This window comes from Bombus flavifrons, chromosome 7 (genome assembly GCF_040668555.2).
Source record: "Bombus flavifrons isolate JBK064 chromosome 7, iyBomFlav1_principal, whole genome shotgun sequence".
NCBI lineage: Eukaryota > Metazoa > Arthropoda > Insecta > Hymenoptera > Apidae > Bombus > Bombus flavifrons.
This window is the reverse complement of record NC_138448.1, coordinates 1,704,519-1,725,523: the sequence shown is the minus strand read 5'-3', so window position 1 is coordinate 1,725,523 and position 21,005 is coordinate 1,704,519. Positions and strand designations below refer to the sequence as shown.

The following is a 21,005-nucleotide window of genomic DNA, read 5'->3' as shown; positions in this document are numbered from 1 at the left end:
TGTACAGCATCGTGAATGACAATTGATTTCGATGCAAAGGCTCCGCTTTCCCTTCTTCTCGTGTTTATTGTCCCCTTCTGATCACGTTACGGTATTTAGACGTTTGGATACGGGGCAAGGATAAACAAGGAGAGATAGTCGATAGAAAACACAACTGGGAAAAAGCTAAAATAAATTTCATATTGAGTGCGACTGAAAGTGTTTATAAACCAATTACTACACGAAGGAAATTGTACGAATACACGCGGTAGAGTAAATAAATTAAAGAAAAGAAATTGATACCTTTCGGGCGCATGATTGGCGGGAACACTGGGTTGCCGGTAGAATCGGTCGGTAATATGAGAGTATTATGATCTAAGATGTCTGAAACGAGAGCAAAGAAAACGGCAATCGTGAGAAATCAGGTGGGAGTCGAAAGACAAGTGGATCCGGTGGTCCGGGGTGACTGGTCGTGCCTTAATAATAGGTCGCAGAGAGCGGGATCGGTGCTGAGGAGATCCTCGCGAATCCGATCCACCGGAATTCTCGTTAAGCTGGCTGTAATCGTGTTACTCGAGGCGGGCTAACGAGTTTCGAGACCGTTGATGCGTAGACAGCGACGAATGGGGAATGGAAAGGGGCAAAAATTGAAGCGCGGGGAAAGAAAGATGCGGGTGAAGGGAAAGGGAAAGAGAAAGGAAAAGAGAAAGGGAAAGGGACAGGGACAGGGACAGAGAAAGGGAAAGGGAAAGGGAAAGGGAAAGGGAAAGGGAAGTTGGATGTACCTGGGGTTCTCGTGGCTCCACTGTACGAGAGAAAATTCGGATGGTTGTTCGTGGCTCGTTCCCGGTTATTAGCGGAAATTTCTGATTCCGACACGTTATTAATATGGAAATGCCGGAAAAATGGACGAATCGGGTCACGTTTTACGATCTCACGGGATTACGAATTGCATACGGATGTATGAAACAAAAATTTACTACATATAGAAGTTTATGAGTGTGAATGCGTATATGTGTGTGTATGGTAGAAGCGAATGCACGAAACGAAGCAAGTTGAAGATCGGCAGCGTCGCCCTTGTCTTTGCAACGACAACCGGATAAAAATCTGCACAAGCTCGTGTAGGAAAAATCAAGGTACAGTATGTACAAATGGGAGGCAATGACCCGGCAGATTCGAGGGAAGGAAATAAAAGAGGAAACAGAATGAACGGCTCGATGGGTTTTCCGATACGATAAGTCGCGACGGAAGTCTTCGTTCCCATCCTCTTTGCTTCTTCTTTTAGGTGAGGTGAGTTTTAGCGTTAACTTTGAAATTCTCGCTCAGAATCGCTATTTCCAGCAACGAAGCTTCATAAACATCGGTCACGGAGAAGAGAGGGAAGCTTCCTTCCGTGCAAGGCATCTTTACGAAATCGTTCAACCGAGATTCTTTGTTAGCTCGTTTCGAAGCTCGTCCGTTTTCAGAGAGAACGAGCGAGCGAGCGAGTGAGCAAGAAGGAGCAGGAGAAAGCCCAGAATCGGACGGTTTTATGGTCGATCGCGTTCAAATATAAAATCGTCCCTTTGATTTCGGGGCTACAGCTTTTGCGATAGCGTCGAGTTGTTTCGGTGCTTGCCGCAGCCTCTACTCACGGAAACGACTTTTTCGACACCGATTACTAGTTGTACGAACAGCTACGATTGAAACGACGATCTTACCGCTATCGTCCGTGGCTGGAGCATGACCGGCGCTCGATGATGGAGTCGCTGAGTGCGTCAGTGCCACGTCTTCGAGAGTGAAGCGATTGAAAAAAGAAGGAAAAGAAGAATTGCATAGGATGCGATTTGTTAGTCATGTTAACATGGACAAAGACCGTTAATTGCAGCGATAGCGATATTCGTTCGAAAGTCGACTGTCGCGAAACAGAGAGTTCCGGATTGTAACGAACGATTATCGCGAGAGATCATACGGCACCTTGTATCACCGATCCGATTATACCAAAAGTTCAAAGATCGTTACCAAGTGTCCTGATGGTAATGAGTTTGCTCAGCATCCCATCGCCCAGAGCGTTCTTCCCAATCACTTGGAATTCGTACAGCGTACCTGGCGTTAGGCTGTTGATCGTTACCGTCGTGCTTCCAGACGGAGTTACTGGAATCGTTTTCCATTCCGACGTACCAGATTCTCTGTACCTGCGTTAAACGGAAACCAAAGCTTCCTATAAACTCATTCCAAAACGTACATACTTAGTTCAACATTCGAAACAACGTACTCGTTTACGAGTTTGCTCTCGGAATGCCATTCTAACCGATATTACCGGCGCCACGTACCATGGTCACATTACGTTCCAGGTGAACATACTCGGAAATACTATTCCAAAACCGTTTGTACTTAGAAGCTACTTGAAACGCTATCAACAGTTTCCGGTCGACACGAGAATTCGAGTAAACAGCCAGAGTATCAAACTCACCAGATAGTATAGTCCTGTTTGTAATCAGGTCCTCCAGAGTATCCCGGCAGCCAAGTCAACGAGACCGCGAACTCGGTCGCAGTCCCGGATACGTTGTACGGTGCGTGGGGTTGCGTGCCTTCAACGATCAACTGCGTGGAGGCTGATATGGTTGCCACCTCGTTCGACGCGACGCATTGGTAGAAGCCAAAGTCCGCGCGTCGAAGGCTCTCGATTGTTAAATTGCCACCGACGATTTTGGCCCGATTGCGTTGAATGGACGCGCCATCCCTCTGCGCAATGAAAATCACGATGCAACTCGAGCCGAGCGTTAAACGACCAACGAGTTGTAGATGCCGCGAAATTGAAACGTGTTATCGGTATCTCGACAACTCGTTAACCGATCAAACCTTTATTCCGCCGCGCGAGCGGGTTACTGCATCAATGACAAACCGAAACGCCGCCGAAAAGTCTAGGATATACAAGGATTCTCGGTATCCGGTTAATATTCGCCGATTATGTTTCCGCTCGAGCGAATGGAATTTGCGCGACTTTATTCTACAATACGTCGAGTACTCTTTTTCGGCGATGCATACCCTGTGCCACTGTATCGTGGGCTTCTGCGTGCCCTCGGCTTCCTGAGCGTCGCAGTGCATCTCCACCGTTTCGCCGACCTTCTTCTGATAGATGGGTTCTGGTTCCAGAGTGAAGACGGGTGGATTTCGCACGAGGACCTCCATCGGCCCAGAACTTCCCTGTGTGCCCTGCGCATTGTAAGGCGTACAGGTGTATCGACCTTGATGATTCTCATTGACCCGTGTAAAGAGCAGGGAGCCATTGTTCATCACGACGATATCCTTCGTTTGATAAGGCTCGAGTAATCGTTTGTCCTTTGTCCACGTGACGTACTGAAGGGTAGGATTGGCTTTTATGTAACATTGGACCACACCAGCCAGTCGAAACGGCAGGTATTGCACCGTGGGAGTGAACGTGACCTTCGCTGGATCTGAAACGCCGTGTATTTAGCTGTAAAAGTCTATCGATAACAATTTTAGCTCGCGAAATATCGCCGATAACTCACATTCTACGTTGAGGTAAGCGCTGGCGCTTTGCGGGTCGCCGATGCCGTTTGTCACCTCGCACAGATACTGACCAGAGTCGTCGGCGCTAACGGGATTGATCACGAGACTGCCGTCCGGTTTGATCGATACTCTGGTGTCCAACGCCGAGAGTTCCGTTACCGGAGCTCCCTCGCGGAACCAACGTACAGTAACGTTGCCGGGCAGAGCTTTCGCCTCGCAGGAAAACTGAACTTTTTCGCCCTCCAGCTTGGTCTGGTTCGTTGGTGGCACGGTGATCACCGCTCCGCCTGCAAACAGCAAAGAATAACGTTAGAATGAATTCGCAATCGACGCAAATCGATGTGAAACAAGGCAAACAAAGTTTACGCGATCGAAAAAAAGCCAGCGGATTGATAGCGCTCGTCAGAGACGATACCGATTTCTGGCACGCTAGCAGCTTGTCAACGTCAGTCTGTCTGACTGATGCCGGAAATGCGGCGGCCAACCAATATCCTGACCGAAACGACGAGCCCGTCGGAGGAGCTTTTAACTTGGCCTGGCGCGGAAGCGTATCACGAAACGAGATTTCATCGTTCGGTTGCTCGTGTCAATTGAGACCGCGCGAAAACCAGTTCACTAGACGACGTCGATAAGTAAACAAATGGAAAGAGCGATAGATATTCTCCATTTAGCGAGCCCGATGAATAGACGGCTCTATAATGGACGGGATTGTTATTTTAGAAACGTCGTTTCGCGCCAGAGGAAGAACTACGCCCCGAAACTGCGGATCGATTCGAACGAGAGACTCGTTCCGACCGGTGAAGCGATCAACAAAGTTTTCGTTCCGCGGAATTCTCTTGCGTATTTAGAGCGGACGAGCTCGAGTCGGTGACGAGTTCCAAACGGAAGTTACGTAGAGAAAAAGAAAAACAGAAAGAAAACGGGCCCGCGTTTGAGCCAATACGCCTCACCGCTTTAAAACTGACTACCTTCTCTTTGGACAACTTTTCGCTTTGAGTCTTGACAAAAAGATTTTAACAGGACGCATTATATTTTCGTTGATATCCAGAAGATCGTCTCCTACGAGCATGTACGTAGAATTTTAAAACTTGCGAGACTTTCGAGACGGAGGAACGCATTCTCGGTCGCGCGGCTGAATATTTCCACGCATAATGGGAAGAAATCGATCCTGCGTGACAAAAGTCCTTCCAACTTTTCTTGGTATTCACTGGTACTTTCTGGAATCCGATCTATCTTCACTGGGCGGGAATTAAGCTGGCTGCCATTCTGGCTGCCATTCGTTCGTGGGAACAACCACTTTCTCAAAGGAAGGAGTCGCGCGCTACGAGTTCCCGAATAGATTTCCGCTGTTTCCGTTTCCACCTTCTGCACCGGCGAAACGCGCCAAGTTCATTGACGAAAATTAATCGTTATTCGATCGGAATCCGCTCATCGCGGGGTTCGTCGACCGTTGTGCCCCGAAACAATGAAACGGCGCACGGTCGAATCAACGCGGGGTACGTAGGAAACCGCAAGCGCGAGCATAAAACGGTAGCGGAGCATGCCGCGAATTCCGCTATGTTGAAAACACGCCAAGTTAACTTGGCGGACAAAGCGACGGAGGATCCTTACAAACGGGACGATGAAATTCAACGATGGAGTTGAGACGCGTGCGCCTCGCGGATGACAACGCGATGAATTTAGAAGCAGCCGCTCGATAAATATTCACAAGTCGGATTTAAAACTTTTCGCCCGCGAGAGCAATGAATCTGAGAATAGAGCGCGTCGCCGACGCTCGCCCAGAAACTTGAAAGCAATCGATACGTCGGTTTAAGACGAACAAAGCCTCCCAATCTTCGCTTTTATTACGAGCCGAGATTACAAAAGGCAGATGTCGCGACAGCGTTCGTGTTTTCGGCAATTTCAAGGGGGAAAAGAGTCGCTCGTCCGAGGGACACGGTCCACGACCGAGAAGAAACGTCTCCGCGATAGAAATGAATTTCGGAGTAGGAAGCTCGGTAAATATTCAAAGAGCAGATTCAAAAGTTTCACGCTACCGCGGCACCGGGCGGAGCAAGTTGGGTTGAGCTCGGCAGCTCGAGGATCCTCTGCATTAATGGCGCAGTCTATTGGCGGTGTTTTATACGAGGAAGATGAGAGTCGTCTACTTTGCACTCACGGCTCACGGCCGCTCGTTCGTGACCGCGCGCCCAGATTCCAGCGAGATTTATTAATGTAAAACTTTTGGTGGGCTTTTGTCGGGTCCTCCGAATCTGCGTTCGCGACTGACACGGATTTTTTACATGTCCGCGTCGAATTAAGGGAGACTATCGAAAAATTTCGTGGAATGCATAAAAATTGGCATTCGTCGAAATGATGACGCGAATTCGGTATGGCAAACCGATTACCTTCCTCTAAAATAGAGCGGAGAAGGGTAGTACCGACATGGCGCGTCGATCATGAAAATCGATGCGTCGGTCCATGTATTAAATCGGCCGGTCGTTAACTGGAGGAAAACCACGGAGGGGAAAGACGTCGGCGCGATGATGAAGACGAATGTTCCCGCGGCCTCGTAACGAAGCTTACAAATCTGCGGCACCGGTGGCAAACGAGGCCAGGGGCTGAGGGGAGAAAAAGAGACGGTACGCGGAGTGCTCGAGACAAATCGCCTTTTAACTCGGGCCGCTGCGAAGAACATCCTAATTGGCTTTGACTACCACAACCGCACCGTCCGGAACCGACCTCCTAACGCGAATTTTATCGCGCGCACTCAGCGATCGATATCGCATCGACGCATCGGTTTACGATCTGCCTGGAAACGTAATGGATGCACCGGTCTGTCAGATATTTCCAATGCTGCTGGCTGTGGAATGTCCGCACCGACCAATCGTTATTATCCTTCCCATGGGTTCCATCGAAAGCGCCTTTCAAACTCGGCGAGAGATAAGAGCAGTGCGTTTCTTTTCTCCTCGTTGAAATAATACTTAGGCGATACCTAGAATTCCAGTTAATTAAAATATCCGTGCCGAAGGGAGCGTAGAAAGTTGAAACGGCTCGTCCGGTCAATTTTACGAGCATTCCGAAGAGATTCGGGAATTAAAAACGACGTAAAAGTTACGTCGTTACCCAGAACGGCCAACCGATCCCATCGGGGACGATTCCCCCGAACGAGACTTTAAGAACTTCCATAAAATCGCGAAAAAAAAAAACGCGACCGATATCCGCCGGAACTTGGTCTTACGAGTCCGAACGGCACGGATGGATCTTTCCATCGATCAACAGACATCGATCGCGCGCCTCCTCCGCGCGAATCCAGCGACAAAAACCGAACTCGTTGCATCGAGGCATTTTCTGACGACGCGGTTATCGGAATTTCATTATCGGTGCTCGATCGATTACCGTCTACCGAAAATACCCCGATAACTTCTAATAACAAGCCGCTCCGATAATTATCGTACCGATCCGACGTATATTAATTATTGGCACGTGCTAAATTCTTCCCCGCCCCTCACACCAAGCTTATAAAGTTCGCTGAATTTACCGTAAAACCGCAAAACAATTCGTTGCCTGCGGATGGTAAGAAGAGGAAATCTTGATAGGATCGCTAATGAGTAACGAAGGATTCCGTTTTTGGGAGTTTGACGAATGACCAAACTTTGCGACGCTGCGAAGATCAGAGCGTACTCACAAAGGAAATTGGTGCACGCGGTTATTGCCGGGAAGTAGCGCGTTTAGATTGACACGTTTCTAAAACTAGCGTTGATTTACGAGAATTTTTATGGCAATGGCGCGTCACACCTTGTAGAAACGACGCCGAACGGAAGGCGTCGACCTTTGCTGCTGTATCTGATAATATCGGAGTGTCTGACGAGGAAGTAACCGCTGACGTAGGAATATACACGTGTTCCGCTACACACACTCGTACTAGATCTGTTGTTTTACTCACCAGCGATTATAACGCGGGCTGTGTGACTGATTTGACCCTCCCCATTTCGCGCGATGCACGTGTAATCCCCGATGTCCTCGTTCTTGATCGTCGAGATTCTGAGCTCAGTGCCGTCGTTGAATATTCCGATGGTGGTCGACGGCTCGACTGGGTTCGCGTCCTTGTACCAGAGAATCTCCGGTGTCGGCGTACCCTCCGCTTGGCAGTTCAATATTATCGCGTCGCCCACGTTCACGTAGATCATCTCCTCTGGCGTGATGCTAAATTTTGGTGGCGCTACGAAAACGAACCAATCGTTTTTATCCTCCCGTGATACTCTTGGAACTGTAAGCAGATCGCGAGCGGAAAAGGTCGAACGTGACTGTGCGCGGTATCGAAAGTAGATCGGACCAGAATATGGTCAGACTAGCGGGCCGGCTGATTGCGATTCGTTTTTATCGATCGTCGAGTCGAAAGATGGAAACGCTAAAATAGAGTAACACCGACGGGGTCGTCGAACGTGTTAGAATTGTTGGGAAGAAATCGCGACAACTACCACGCGATGGTGCATTACTCGAAGGAAACGGCATTAAGGGAACAATCAAACCCTCGAATCGCGCGGACGTTTAGAAAACGCTTCCGCGCCGCTTTTCCAACGTTTTTATCTTCGATGAGTTTCCATCCAGGGGGAATCATGACGGCCCTTCAACAACTTCGACGACCGTCGTAGCACAAAGGAACGTCCATTTTCGCCGCGTAAAGCGCGCTCTTCCTCGTGTATTTGATAGAACGGAAACAGTCGGGGCTGGGCAAGGACGAAAGAGGAAAGAGAGCAAGCAATCGGTTACCAAGAGAATTCGTCAAGATAGATGACAGGAAAATTTATTGGAATATAGTCGAAGCGTCAAACAACTCTCTCTCTCTCTCTCTCTCTCTCTCTCTCTCTCTCTCTTTCTCGCATTCTTCTTGATCGTTTTAATAAGTTTGATCTTACTTTGTCGTAAATTGCGATCCTATCGTCTTCGGTACGATCGTCTCCGTTCTATTGTTTGTTCTTGGCATCGTTAAATGAGCGATACCTGGCCATAGAATCGTACGCACGTTGATCGTATTCGGAAAGATACATTGCGACAAATACCATAAGCAGAAAAACGGAAATGGAAGATATGAACAAGGCCGAAAGCGAGAACGCTGGGAGGAAGAAAGGAGAAACAGTTTACGAGTGTGACGCGAGTAAACGACCGGCCAGAGACAATTTCAAAAGTACAAAGAGAGATTCTGAGCGCTTTCGCTGGCCGAGTGGTTCTCCTCTTTTTGATGCCGCTGGCAAATCCTTAGTTGTCGCAATCGCTGACGTTGTCGACATCTTCCTCGCAGTTGTCGTTGCTGTTGTTGACGACGACGATGACGCGGTCGAGTGTGGCCGTGGGCTCGACGTATATGCAGAAACCGAGAGGCGAAACAGCGAAGAAAAGCTCGTTGGAGGAAACGGCGCAGCAGCGATGAGAACATAGACGTGGAGGTGTGACGATACAGATAGAGAAAAGAAAGAGAGTAGTACGCATCGTTTCTTAAAACATCTAAATACTTTCCTTCCTCGCGGCCGTTCGTCATAGTTTATGGCCAAACAAGATTTTTCTTTCTCTTGGCCAGCATTTTTCCTCTTTTTTCGTTCCCATCGCCTGGTTCGATGACTCCATCGCGACGTCGTCGTCGACACACTGACGTAACGCGTAAAACTTTATCGCGTCGCTCGACGAAAGAATTGAATTGGATTCCCAAGAAACGACGATGCTCTCTCTCCCTTTTTCTCCATCCTTTTTATTCCCCCTGTTTCGTTTCTCTTATCAGCGACTCTCTCTTTCTCTCTCTCTTCCGCATGCGCATTTTCGTTTTATTCGCGACAGGGGGAGATCAGAATCGACAGCGTTCGTCATTCGAAGATATAAAAGTTCGCGGATCGTTGGAAACCGGGCCAGGAATAAGATTCGTCCCTGGACTCGTTCAACTTTTCTTTCGTTAGACACTTTCTCTGACAAAAACACGGTACTCGTCGCGGTCATAAAATCATGTTAAGCACGAGATAATATTAATGAGACTGCTTCGAGGTAAAATCGATGCAAAACTTGGCCAACTCGGATCCGACGCGAATGGAATTTTCGTCTTAAATTGCATTCGCGACAGCTCGTTCGAAACACGAACTTCTATTATCGCAGTTAAGTCCTTTTTAATCGATATTGTAACGTCGCGTAATCGCGTTTTTTGACCCAGTAACTTTTCTTAAGTAGAATTTCCTGACCGATCAACTACGGTCAAGCGTAAAACGTGAACGCCAGCTTTTAAGATACAGTAGACCGCCCAGATACTCCGACGTCAGCTGACAGATGGGGAATCGCGCGATTAGGTTGATCGTTCGCGCGGAATCTTCGAAATCGATACATCGAACAGCGATGCTGAGTTCGCCGATATCCAAGCACGTTATCGAATAGTAGGTGTAATGTACCGGCTTTCGACGAGACGATCGGTTAACGAAGAAAAGCGATAGCGTAACATGATCGTTCTCAAATGAAAAGTACTCACCGTGGACATCCAGGTGGAACCAGGTACCGTTCTTGTGACTGTTAGGCGACCTGTTGAGGAAGACGACCTTGCACTCGTACCATCCTTGATCGCTCTCGCGGATGTCAGTCAAGTTGAGGCTCGCCACGCCATACGGTGAATTCGGCGAAACTCTCGAGACTCGACCTTCGTAACCTTCGCCACTGTGGGTCGGATACGACTCGTACCATATGTATATTGGTATCTCCTGCCCCTTGCACCAACACCAACACGCAACATAAACGAAGGATCGCCATGAACACGTACATACTGGTGCGAGACTCGCTTCGGTATATGCTGGACGCTTCTTTTTCGATTTCGCGAAGCTCGTCGTCCCTGCCATTTCGTGTTGGGTATCGACGTTCTTCGGTTCATCGACAGTTCCACGAACATGATTGGCGAATAAATCAGTAGAAAGCATAGTAGAAAATGGAACCCGCGAGACGCATAAGCGACGCGTTATTATTAAAAAAAAAGGCGAAAAATTCGAATCTGCTCGCACCAGCTGCCGGCTAATGAAATGACAAATGACGAAAGACAGAGGATGCAGCGTGTGTGAAGAGCGGAAACGATCTACGGCCGCGATTGGTCGCCGAGTCGCCGAGTCGGCGAGCTCTCTCCGCGCGAACGACTGAACGTAACGAGCATGGCCTCTTCCTTCCCTCTAATTCAACGCACCGGAAGATCCTCTTAAATTTTCATGCTCGTTACGTTCGCCCGGCCGAGGACGGCACGACAACTGTCATTTTCCATGCAAGCCTCTATGGCAAACAAAGGAATTCGTTGTGCGCCGATGAAAAAGTAATCCACAAGGCATAGACTGTGCGTGGATAGAGAGAAGGCGCTGCTGGAAAATGACTGGTGACACGAAACTTTTATGGGATTCGTGGGATACGTGCCATGCAAAGTCGAGATACCCGTCGATCCTAGATTATTCCTCGAGGGTCGCATGTTTCTAAAACGATAGATCGCGAGCCAGCTGTCGTTTCCGATCGGCGACCGAGTGACTTCGCTATCGAGGATCGGCGGTTTGTCTCGATCTATAGTAAAGTACAGTCTGACACACAAAAAGGGAGGCATGCGACTAAACGGAATCTAAATATCGGTGAAGAATCGGTAAAGAACGATCGGTCTCGATCAATTCCGTGTTTCTCGTAGAAACGAGAAAAATATAATCGGCTGATATTTCAACCGGTCAGTTACGTGGCCATTCATGAAAATTGCGGTCTGCGAAGCCAGATGATGCCAGAGAATCGTGGTGAAGCGCGTGTATTAAAACGAGCAGCGGCATTGTGCGTACTAACGTGTTAACTGCTACCTGTGCAACGACATACGCACCGTTTCGTCGCTAATAATTAAATTACACGTTGTAGAACGTATTTGCATTTTCGAAGCACGATCAAAGGCCGGCGAGGCGGACCACTGAATCAGCGGCACTCGGTAAACGCTTCCTCGTTCTATCGTTCTCGTTTCGAAAGACTGCCGCGTACTGTTGTTGCTCGTCTATTGGTTGCTCGATCGAGCCGATATCGATACTTATCGGAATCGAGCGACGAGGAAGGAGTCGAGAGACAGAAATCGGTCGCTGAAACGGTGGACTACTCGTGTCTGGCACGGAACTAGGCTATTCTACTGCCACGCGTTTAGCACTGCGCGATTCTCGGAAAAAAGGGAACAGAGAAAATAAGGTGGAAGAGAGGAAACGAAGAAGAAAAAGAGGAAGACGAAGACGAAGAATAAAAAACGTGACAAATGTGGAGTGACGATCGTATGTTGGCCATTGACTGCCCCAGTTGATGGTTTCTATTTCGAGCTGGCCTACTTGCGACGGCGAACGGCGTCGCGTCGTAGTCGTCGTGCTTGGAAGCTCAAACCACAGTGATTTCAATATTATTCTCCTTCGAGCCACGGAACTCGTTCGATATTGCGATTTCGTGGTAAGTTGTCGCGTTTGCTTCGCCGTTCTCTACGTATAGTCTTGAACAAACGATGAACGAATGCGTTCCCGTGTCCCAAAATTTCGAACGAGAAAAACAATTGGTTCTTTTTCCAGGCTAAAAACTCTCTTGTTCCGATTCGCTTCGCCCCGTGCCCCGAAAACGAAACAAATTTAACGCCATCGAGTTCCTCGTATATCTGCTCATGTGCATGCTGTTCGTGCACCTAGTCGCAAGCAACGATTTCATTTTCTTTGTGAATCGAATAGACCGACGAATAAACGTAGAGATAGATCTAGATTTGGATTTAACCGAAAAACTGAAAGAGGGCAGAAAAGATGCCAACAGAAGTGCGCGTAACCGAAATAAATTACGGGTCTAAATGGCATACAGAGGAGTGGGCCAAACTACCTACTTTTTCGACGTTTTCTAACGGCGCTTGTTTGTTTTTTTTTTATTTACGAGGCATAAGAAAAAGGTCGGGAAAGAAGCATTCGCGAGGAAAAGCACGTTCCCTAGATGGAAGGTACGATTTCGTCAGTAGTTACGAGACGGAGCGGAATAAGTCGTGGCGTTTTGCACGAACACTCCGCGATTACAGCTACGCGCTCCGCTCATGTAGGTCAGGTGTCTTTCTTTTATTTTCCCAGTTTGGCTTCTCTCATCTCTTATCGTTCTAGACGCCTATCAGCGGTCGCGAATATCTGCGAGATTAATCTCGGTGCTGTTCGCTATTTCGTTACAAGTGCATCGTATATTTTCGAAGTAAGCGGTCTAAAGTTTGGTAACACGTTCCTCTTGCCCCAACAATCTACGAACCATCTACCTACAAAGTACTTTAGAAATTTCAGAAATCATCCTCTTTTCGGAAAGTCACCGAGGAACGATCTAATTTCTAACTGATTTCTTCTTAAAATATGAATCACGATAATCACCGCTTGCCTTTTAAGGAGAAATCTTCGAGTTTTTGCACCCATTATTATTCTTTCTACCAGAGATAGAGAGCGAGCCGAACATCTGCATTTGCACGCGGTGCGTATTCCGGTGATTTTGATTATTCATTGTCAGACGTACCACAACTATTTTCTCTCACCATGACTGTGTCTATTTCGCGAATTCTGATATTTATGAAGCTTGTCGGTTTCTCCGGAGATTGAGCTAAATCCCTCGCCAACCGAACTAGTGAAATGTTAACGAGGCGTGTGAGAGTTCCAGAACGGAATCCTTCCGTTCAACGTTTGTTCGCGGACCTGCCAACGGACTTGGCGCAAATTTAAACGTAAATTGTTCACGCGGGGATGGACCGGTTCGTTAATATCGGGCGGCCAATTTGCAAAAGCAACTTCGTCACCGCGAAAGAACGGTCTGGCACGTCCACAATTCACGGTGTTCCCAACTTCCGACCGGCTCGCAATTTGCTTCAACGCTTTGTTTCGACGCTCTGGCGTTCGGAACTTTCTTCTTGAACGTTGGAACGTCTTACGCTCGAAATGGAAATGCGATAACACGGCGTGTGAAAGCGTGAGTTCTTTGAGGAAACCTCGGTCGTGGTCGTTATAGTTTCTGCGCGAGAAAATGAGAAGAAAGGATAACTAAACGCTTTCGTCGTTGCCTCGCGAAACTCTTCTTTAACAGCTTCCTGTGCTTCGTGATATTGATATAATTTTGATCTTGATTACTCTCGATGATCTTCCAGCGATCTTGACCGTCAATGACACAACCCCAATGACTCCTCGCCATTTCCAAAGCTGTCTGCGCTTCTATGCTATGACCTCGATGATTCGTCTTTCATAGAATGTGCACTAGAAACACAAATGCTTTTTCCTCGCTGAAGAAATAGGCAAAGTAATTGGCAGGTAACCTTGGAACACTTTTCTTTTACTCATTTGAACACATTTTCGCGGCTAAGTCGACGACCGGCTCGAAAGTTTTGTCAAAGAATAACTTTCTCCTATCGGGAATCTTTGTGGTTTAAAACGTCTGCGCCAAGTTCCGTTTAATGAAAAGCGCGTGGCTATAATTCGAAAAGTTCGCGAGGTTAGCTTTGTCTCGTTGGTTCAGGAGAAAACATCGACGCTGGTGGTCATGAAAAGTTCCATTTTCTATCCGGTATCGTTTATGAATCCTGGTATCGTTCCTGGGACTCGTTTTAGTTCGCGAGAAGTGCTCTACGATTCAATGAAACGGAGGAATTTCAAATTTCCAAACTTGTTAGGTCCGCCCGCAAACTTGGTCGATGCTCCTCCACGGAAAACTTATTGCGGAGATATCGTGTTCACAGAGGACAATTCACTCCAACACTCCGGCTGAACTAATACGACGAGAGAAGTATCTCGAATGCGGTACAAGTCGAATCGGTGTAATCAAACGACGACGCCCCTGTAGTCGAGTTTCCTCCTCGATTTCATTACTGCCTGTGTTCGACACGGCTTTCCTAATCGCGAACCAAATTCAAACTCCGATGCATTCTATCGGTACTATGTTCTCCGTTCGAGAATGATCTCGCGCGGTTAGCTTGCGTCGAAGTCGAAGAAATTACTGACACGACGCGAAAATAAATAGCGACGCTTTCGTCAGCGTATTGATTAATTCTACCGCCTCTACAAACGTAGTCATCTTCGACAAATATTGATATGTATTTTATATATTATTACGTATATATATATATATATATATATATATATATATTTATTTATTTAAAGAGAGAAAGGAGAATCTGCCCGATTTGGCTAACTTCTTCCCATGACAAGAAGTCGCAGTTTCGAAGGATAAACTATTCATTACATATTTGAGTCGAAACACGACCCACGGCATTTCCGTGTCCGCCTCGGAAGCGAGAAAATTATCTTGACAGAATGAACAGTGTGAACGCGTTTGGCAAGTATTTGCGTTCAGCCGACAGATTCCTTTCTGGCATTTATGTTAAGCGAGAATACTGCTATGAACGCGAGCACCCGTCGAGAGCGCTCTCGCATTCCGGCTGTGTATCCAGAAATGCGACCTCGCGCGATTCCGTTCCTGCTGCCGTTTTAGAGCGATAATAAGGTTTCGTTGGATGCCGCGTACGCCGTCCTGGATTGTTTAATTCGACGTCGAAAGCCGTAGCGCGAGCGAGCTTCGTTTACGAGCAAGTGGCTCTTCGGTCGGCTGCGTTTCTAGAAAATAAATTAAGAGGAATATACCACGAGTAGGTACTGATTTCTTCGAGTATGTTGCTTTGTTTATCGCATATTCGTTCCGCCATAGCTGTTGAAAATCGACTTTTCAGGCGTGTCGGTGTCTTGCTGCTCCATGACGAAGGAGAAAAGTTTACCCCCGATCGCCATATACATCGAGCAAGTTACGTCAAAGTCACTTCTGGGCTAGGTTTCGCTAATTATCTCGTTAGGCGGTTCATGTCGACGGTGGCATTAATAATAACAATGCCAGAAAAAGGAAGACGAAGCCACCAATTAGCGAAAATAACGAGGCTGAGCCCCGAACCTGTGACGAATGAGGAAGACAGAAATATACGACAGGTAGAAGGATGGCGCAGCCTGGAATTTGCACGTGGAATCGAGCGTCCAAGAGGGGGGTAACCCTGACACAGTTAAGTAGTTCAACCTGGCCTCCGTGCGCTCTGCATTATGCATACAGACCTCCTAACCTCGTACGGTAACACACCACTGCACTGCTTGGGACAACGATTTCGGGTCAGGTGAGCACCCTATACGACGCCGTTTCGTTTCGTTCTCGTATACATGAGCAGGCTTCTCCGGCAGGAAGAAAATGATCCTAAGAACACGGAAGTCGTTCGAGGATCGGTCGCATAAAAAGGATAACGATCGAACGCTGTTGGCCGGAAATAAGGGGACGCGGCATACGGCACGATGATATCGAATTGCACGGATATCCGGGTAGAAAGGTAATTGCACGAATGGAGAAGAGGACCACATCGTCCTGCAATCCTACACGCGTGGAAGATAGGAAAGAGATGAGGAATGACTCGGGATAGCAGTGTCGGGCGTCAAGCGCAACCCCCGCTCAATGCAAGAACCGGCCGTGGGGTGGTTTATGTAATGTAAAGCTGGCCACGCGGGGGTGGTTTATGTAATGTAAAGCTGGCCACGCGGAGGTGGTCTACGCTGTCCTATTTTTAAACCAACTACGGGTTAACCGGCTAACGTTCAATCGATAACGCGGGAGCAGCGTTTCTCAAACCGCCGCATCGACCACTGCAAACTTCCCAGAAGCTCCGTAGAGGACACGCGGCAAAAATTTATCTTTCACCCATGCTCATCGATTTTTACTCGAACGGCGGCTATCGCGAGTTACACGCTTTCGTCGTTGGTCGTTAAACAGCAAAATTACGAACTCGTCGAGATTTGCTACACCGTGTCGATAGCGCTGCGAGCGACGAACATTTCCTCGCGAATTTGTCAGATTACGAAGAAAATTTAAATCGTACAGTGACGAACTATCCACGAGCCGCTCTCCCAGGCGTTAGACTACTTTCGACAACTTTCCGACAAAGCCTTTACGGTATCGTCTCATCGCGGACTCATCGTTCTTTCATCGAATGAAAATTAATTCCACCTTAAACTCCCATAACAAGATTTTCACCTTATATCAGCCAAAAGACTCGTTCGGGCTTCGACCAAATTTACATTTCGTGTAAGCGGACCGTTCATACCAGAGCTGATTTGCATACTAACGAGCACACCCTTCTTTTCCCAGATCGGAAGTTGCGGTTTGAAAAGGTCGCGAAACGCGTTTCCTTACCCGAAATTTTCTTCGTTAATTGCAAATTATCCGAGACTCGTGACGGCCGCATAGCGCTGCGGTATATTCGGAGCGTAAAATTGCTTCTTCACCGTACAAATTGTAATCGCGAGGCCAATACACCGCGGCTTCCTCTTGTTTCCTTTTCCGTTCTCTGGTAATATGGTTTTTAAATGCAACGGTGGGTCTCGCAGAATATCGCGTGGCCTCGCGAAATAAAACTGGCTCCTTCTGCCGCCACTCACGACGCGCATCTTCCAAGAAAACCTAATTACTAACTCGCGCTCGAAGCAACGAGTCCTACTCGCCTAGAAATAGTCGGAGCCAGCAGTGGGATTTGAATTTTCTTCTTGTTTACGCTGCCGGCCAGATAATTAACCTGGCGGTATAATGGAAGGGAGAGGGGGGGAAATGGATGTGACGAAGTCGGAGGTCCCGAGTTTTTATTTCGTCGCGAACAGGCAGGACCAGGAACATTGTCGAGCGAGAGGAGAAAAATATTCGGTCGGACCTTGGTTGGGAAACCTGCCAGGTTGTGGGCAAGTTTCGCAAACTTCGGAGTGGGTGTTCCTCGAGAGACTGTCGGAGAAGCAAGGGCCAGGAGTCAGGTTTCCTGTGGGAGTGAATGTCTTCCCGAGTGGAAATGTCGGAGAAATTGAATTGCAAGGAGACTCTATTCCTCTTTTTCTTGCCGGGACGCATACACGTACACGTTCCCCTTACCCGCGTTACCCTGGTTTCCCGTTTTTCTTTTCAGACCTCCTTCCCTTCTTTTTCCCCTCCTTCCTTTCTTTGCCCATTCGCGTAGTTCACTCCTGCCTCCATTTGTTTCATTAGATTACGCTACACCCCACGTCGCGTCGAGTCGCGGCTGAAACGTCCACCCTCCTCTCTACCGTCCGTCAACTGGCCTGCACGTCTCTGGTCACCCTCCGATTCGCTCTCCGTCTCGTCTCTAGACCTCTGTTGGGAATAGAGAAGTGCCGCAAACAGCAAGAGAAAGCTCGCCTGGTTATCATCGCTCCGCTGCACCCGCCCCTTTAGCATTAACACGTTTCTTCGCAAGCGTTTATTTTTTAGCAACTGCCGTGACGCGCGCCAAAAGTCTCCCTTCTACTTTTCCGACAGTTCCTCCTCGAGTCTCACGTTTTTTCCCTCGTGGGTGTACCGCGATTCTACATCCTGCCGTCGTGCGTTCGATGATATGTTATAATAGAACATGTTAACGCGATTTCGTAGCTTGAAGGGCATCCGAAGCGAGCGTAAAGACTATTTCACGGCACACGAGTATTTCGTTCGATTGACGTTTTACAAGAGCGCTCGAAATGAAAACCAGATCTTCGACTTGACGCGTCCGAGAGGTCTTGGAAGACTATCTAGAAACAGTCTCAATGGGAGGCCAAGTGTCTGCCTGCTCGTTGTATTCTATTAGACGGAATGAGAATATCGTTTAGATAAACGCGATGCAATTGAACGGCACATTGCCACGGCTTTTCGTTGGCATCGATCCAGGATATTCGATAATTGTTCCCGTGTCTGGACTTACGCTCGCATACACCATCTTGCCTCACCAGACGCTTAGAAACAGGGAGAAAAAAGGGAAATGCACGTAGAGGAACACGGCGCTCTCGTATAAAAGCCTGATGCGGGTTTCCTCTTCTATCCGCTTACGCAGAACCCGGCAAAGCCGACAAAGTGCAAATAAAACGCGCTTCCATGTTCCGTCTCTGCTGGTACATGCATGGTTCGTGGTTGCAAACAAAGAAAGAATAAACCGCAATACTGAAACGAGCCGCATCAGGGCTGCATCCGAGTTTCGAAGCTCAAAATCATTTTTCCGTGGATACGATTCGCTGATGCCGGTCCAAACGATCGACTCTCCAATTATCTCGATGCATCTCCTTTTTGTTTCGAAATAAGCATCCCTGTCAACGATAGGATCCAACGTTCTGGCTCTGACAAAGTTCAGTGCGCTTCCGTCGTCGTTCAGTGTCGTTCATTTTTCGCGGCGATCGGAAAAGCGCACGCATCGAATGACAAGAGACGAGACTAGACGTATGAGTGGGGCGGAAAGTGTGGAGGAAGCGCGTGAAAAGCGATCGCTAAGGCCGCCGCACGGGCGGGAAAAAAGTCGACGGGAAGAGAAATTAGTTGTCAGTCGCAGTGGCACTAGGTGAATCGAGGGGCAAGGCAGAAGCGGATACGGTAAAGTCCCCGCCACCCCGTCATCCCCCGCGTGATTTATGCACGCATAAAAAAGAAAACGGGCTGCCCCTCTTCCATCTCTTCCCACTGGGGTAGTAGAATCGCCTGGAAATGGAAATGGAAATAGCCATGGTGCATCGTTCCGACGCTCGACATCTCCAGCTCGCTTTCAAATCCGTTTTGCGGCAAAAAAATCCTCGCCAAGACACGACTCTACCATCTTGATTCTCGTTTATTCTGACCTACACCTGCCTCGTAATTAAGTCAGCGACTTGACTGCGAATCGGCCAACTCCTCGGGACTCTTCGTCCGTCGCCTATCTTTCGTTCAAATCGAATATGACGTGTTTATATCGTGCTGCTCGTTAAATGGATGAACAAAGGGCGGATTGTCGCCGGAAAACGTCTCTATCGAGTAAAGGGTAGTTTATTAGGAGGGTCACGGTGGAAAACAGGCAGTTTGATGATAAGCAGAGAACGACGTCATTGTGACTAGGATCAACTTATATCGATTCAATCCCAGAGCGGAACTGCGACCACATGGCAAGTCCGTATGCGCTTAGTTGCCGATAGTCGATTGTCGGAAGAAAAGGCCGCCGCGACGCGAAATAGCGCGGCATAGCACGATACAGTGGGGCGCGACGCGCGGAAACGGATGCGATTGTCATTGCGGCAATCATCGTATTGTCACGCGGAATCGATCGTTCGATTAATTAATTGCACGACGATGGACACGCAAGTTTGTCGAGTCAATATTGAATTCACGATTAATGCGTTTCAGTCGACCAGTGGAGCCGGTAATCGTCCCGAAATCCGGTGTCACTCGGCGGTGAACGCGCGACTCACTCGCTTTGCGTTTTGTTTACCGACAAAAACTTTCCACCAGTCGATTACCGCGTCTCCGGGTAATCCAAGACCCAGCTTTTGTTTCGTCTAAACGTTGACGCGAGCGAATGCGATCACAGGGGAACAAAGTCTGTTGGGTTTTTAAGTCGAGAAATTATCCAGGTTCGTTTGTTTCCCGTATTTCATGGCCGTGGGAGAGGATTAAAGAGCAACGACACAAAGGGAGGCAACGCGACATACGTCCGCACGTGACTCTGGGATTAGTCCCGCGGAAACTACGGCATGCAGGGTGCGACTGGTTCGTAAAGACGAGATAATGCATCGCAGGCACAGCTACAATCTTTTAATGCTACACCGACGATACAAGGCCATTCGTCTTGTGGCATGTTAAATACGAGGTCATGCTCGCGTACGGGCCTCGGCCTGCTCGACAGAAATCGCCGGCTTTCCCGAGGGAACGGGGACTCTCCCATCACTTTTCCCTCGCCTTTCACACCGATTAGAAAAAATCGACGTGTCCAACGAGCGCCAGCGAATCCCTGCGAGCCGATCGAGCGCGTTCCCCGTTCATGCAAAAGCACCAGATGTTAGAGAGACAGAGACGTGATTTTCTGATTTCCCGCCTCCGACAGGAAGTGAAAGCGCATTACCCCGTATTATTGTCTGCCGATTGACAAGCTCGACGGGGCTCGTAAAAGATTCGACGTCCTCGTAAAACATCCAACGTCATTTCAACGTTACATACCAGAAATCGCTGTTGCACAGTTTCCAAAAGCGTAATTCGAAGGACGTCGAGCGAACCAAACGGAAGGAAACGAGCAATGAATGTGATGCAAGTTTCAAGCTCGTCAATCGAGGGGACCGTAATGCGGAAACGCTGTTTCGAGCTAGACTTTGATAGACAGTCAGAAACGTGACTCACAGATTGGACAGATTATCGTAGCAGCCCAAAGAGGAAGGCAAAAGATTCATAGATGGCTTATGATCGAGCCGTTGGACAGGTGGTAGGATCACAAGATATCGGGGATAGGGCGAACGCGAGACGAGGAACGAGACTTTCTCTTTCCCTCTCAAAACGGTGCAACGAACTCTCCATGATAAAAGGGGAGTCGCGCAACGGCGTGGCGCGGCGCCGCGGCGGCTCGGCCGCGAAAACGGGCGACGCTACGTCGATCGTTGTGATGACGCGCGACTTAATAAAAAATTAATTGGTCGCCGCTCGTCTGGTCGGCGAGTCCGTGTTCACATTGGAAACTAGCGCCA

At 48.3% G+C, this 21,005-nt stretch overlaps 2 protein-coding genes across 24 annotated transcripts in view; one reads left to right on the top strand and one right to left on the bottom strand.

Annotated features, from left to right (window-relative positions):
- The window catches only part of LOC138181818 (protein turtle), a 156,890-nt gene that overhangs the window by 15,580 nt on the left and 120,305 nt on the right, over nt 1-21,005 (bottom strand). For 13 of the 23 annotated variants that reach the window (XR_011173610.1, XR_011173611.1, XM_069117081.1 and 10 more), the window contains 7 exons: nt 9,977-10,208; nt 7,418-7,741; nt 3,492-3,779; nt 3,007-3,416; nt 2,432-2,703; nt 1,981-2,153; nt 283-363 (listed from right to left, as the gene is read on the bottom strand). Coding sequence is in view for 21 of the 23 variants with exons in the window: in XM_069117081.1 (XP_068973182.1) it covers nt 283-363; nt 1,981-2,153; nt 2,432-2,703; nt 3,007-3,416; nt 3,492-3,779; nt 7,418-7,741; nt 9,977-10,208 (1,780 nt within the window). In the remaining 2 variants the exon portion in view is untranslated. Of the gene's footprint in view, nt 1-282; nt 364-1,679; nt 1,749-1,980; nt 2,154-2,431; nt 2,704-3,006; nt 3,417-3,491; nt 3,780-7,417; nt 7,742-9,976; nt 10,209-21,005 lie in introns of all 23 variants that reach the window. The other 10 variants (XM_069117092.1, XM_069117103.1, XM_069117085.1 and 7 more) reach the window with 7 other exon arrangements.
- Nucleotides 12,356-21,005, top strand: part of RpL40 (ribosomal protein L40) — a 145,533-nt gene continuing 136,883 nt past the window's right edge. Inside the window, exon 1 of the mRNA XM_069117109.1 lies at nt 12,356-12,366. The gene's annotated coding sequence lies outside the window, so the exon portion shown is untranslated. The remainder of the gene's footprint in view (nt 12,367-21,005) is intronic.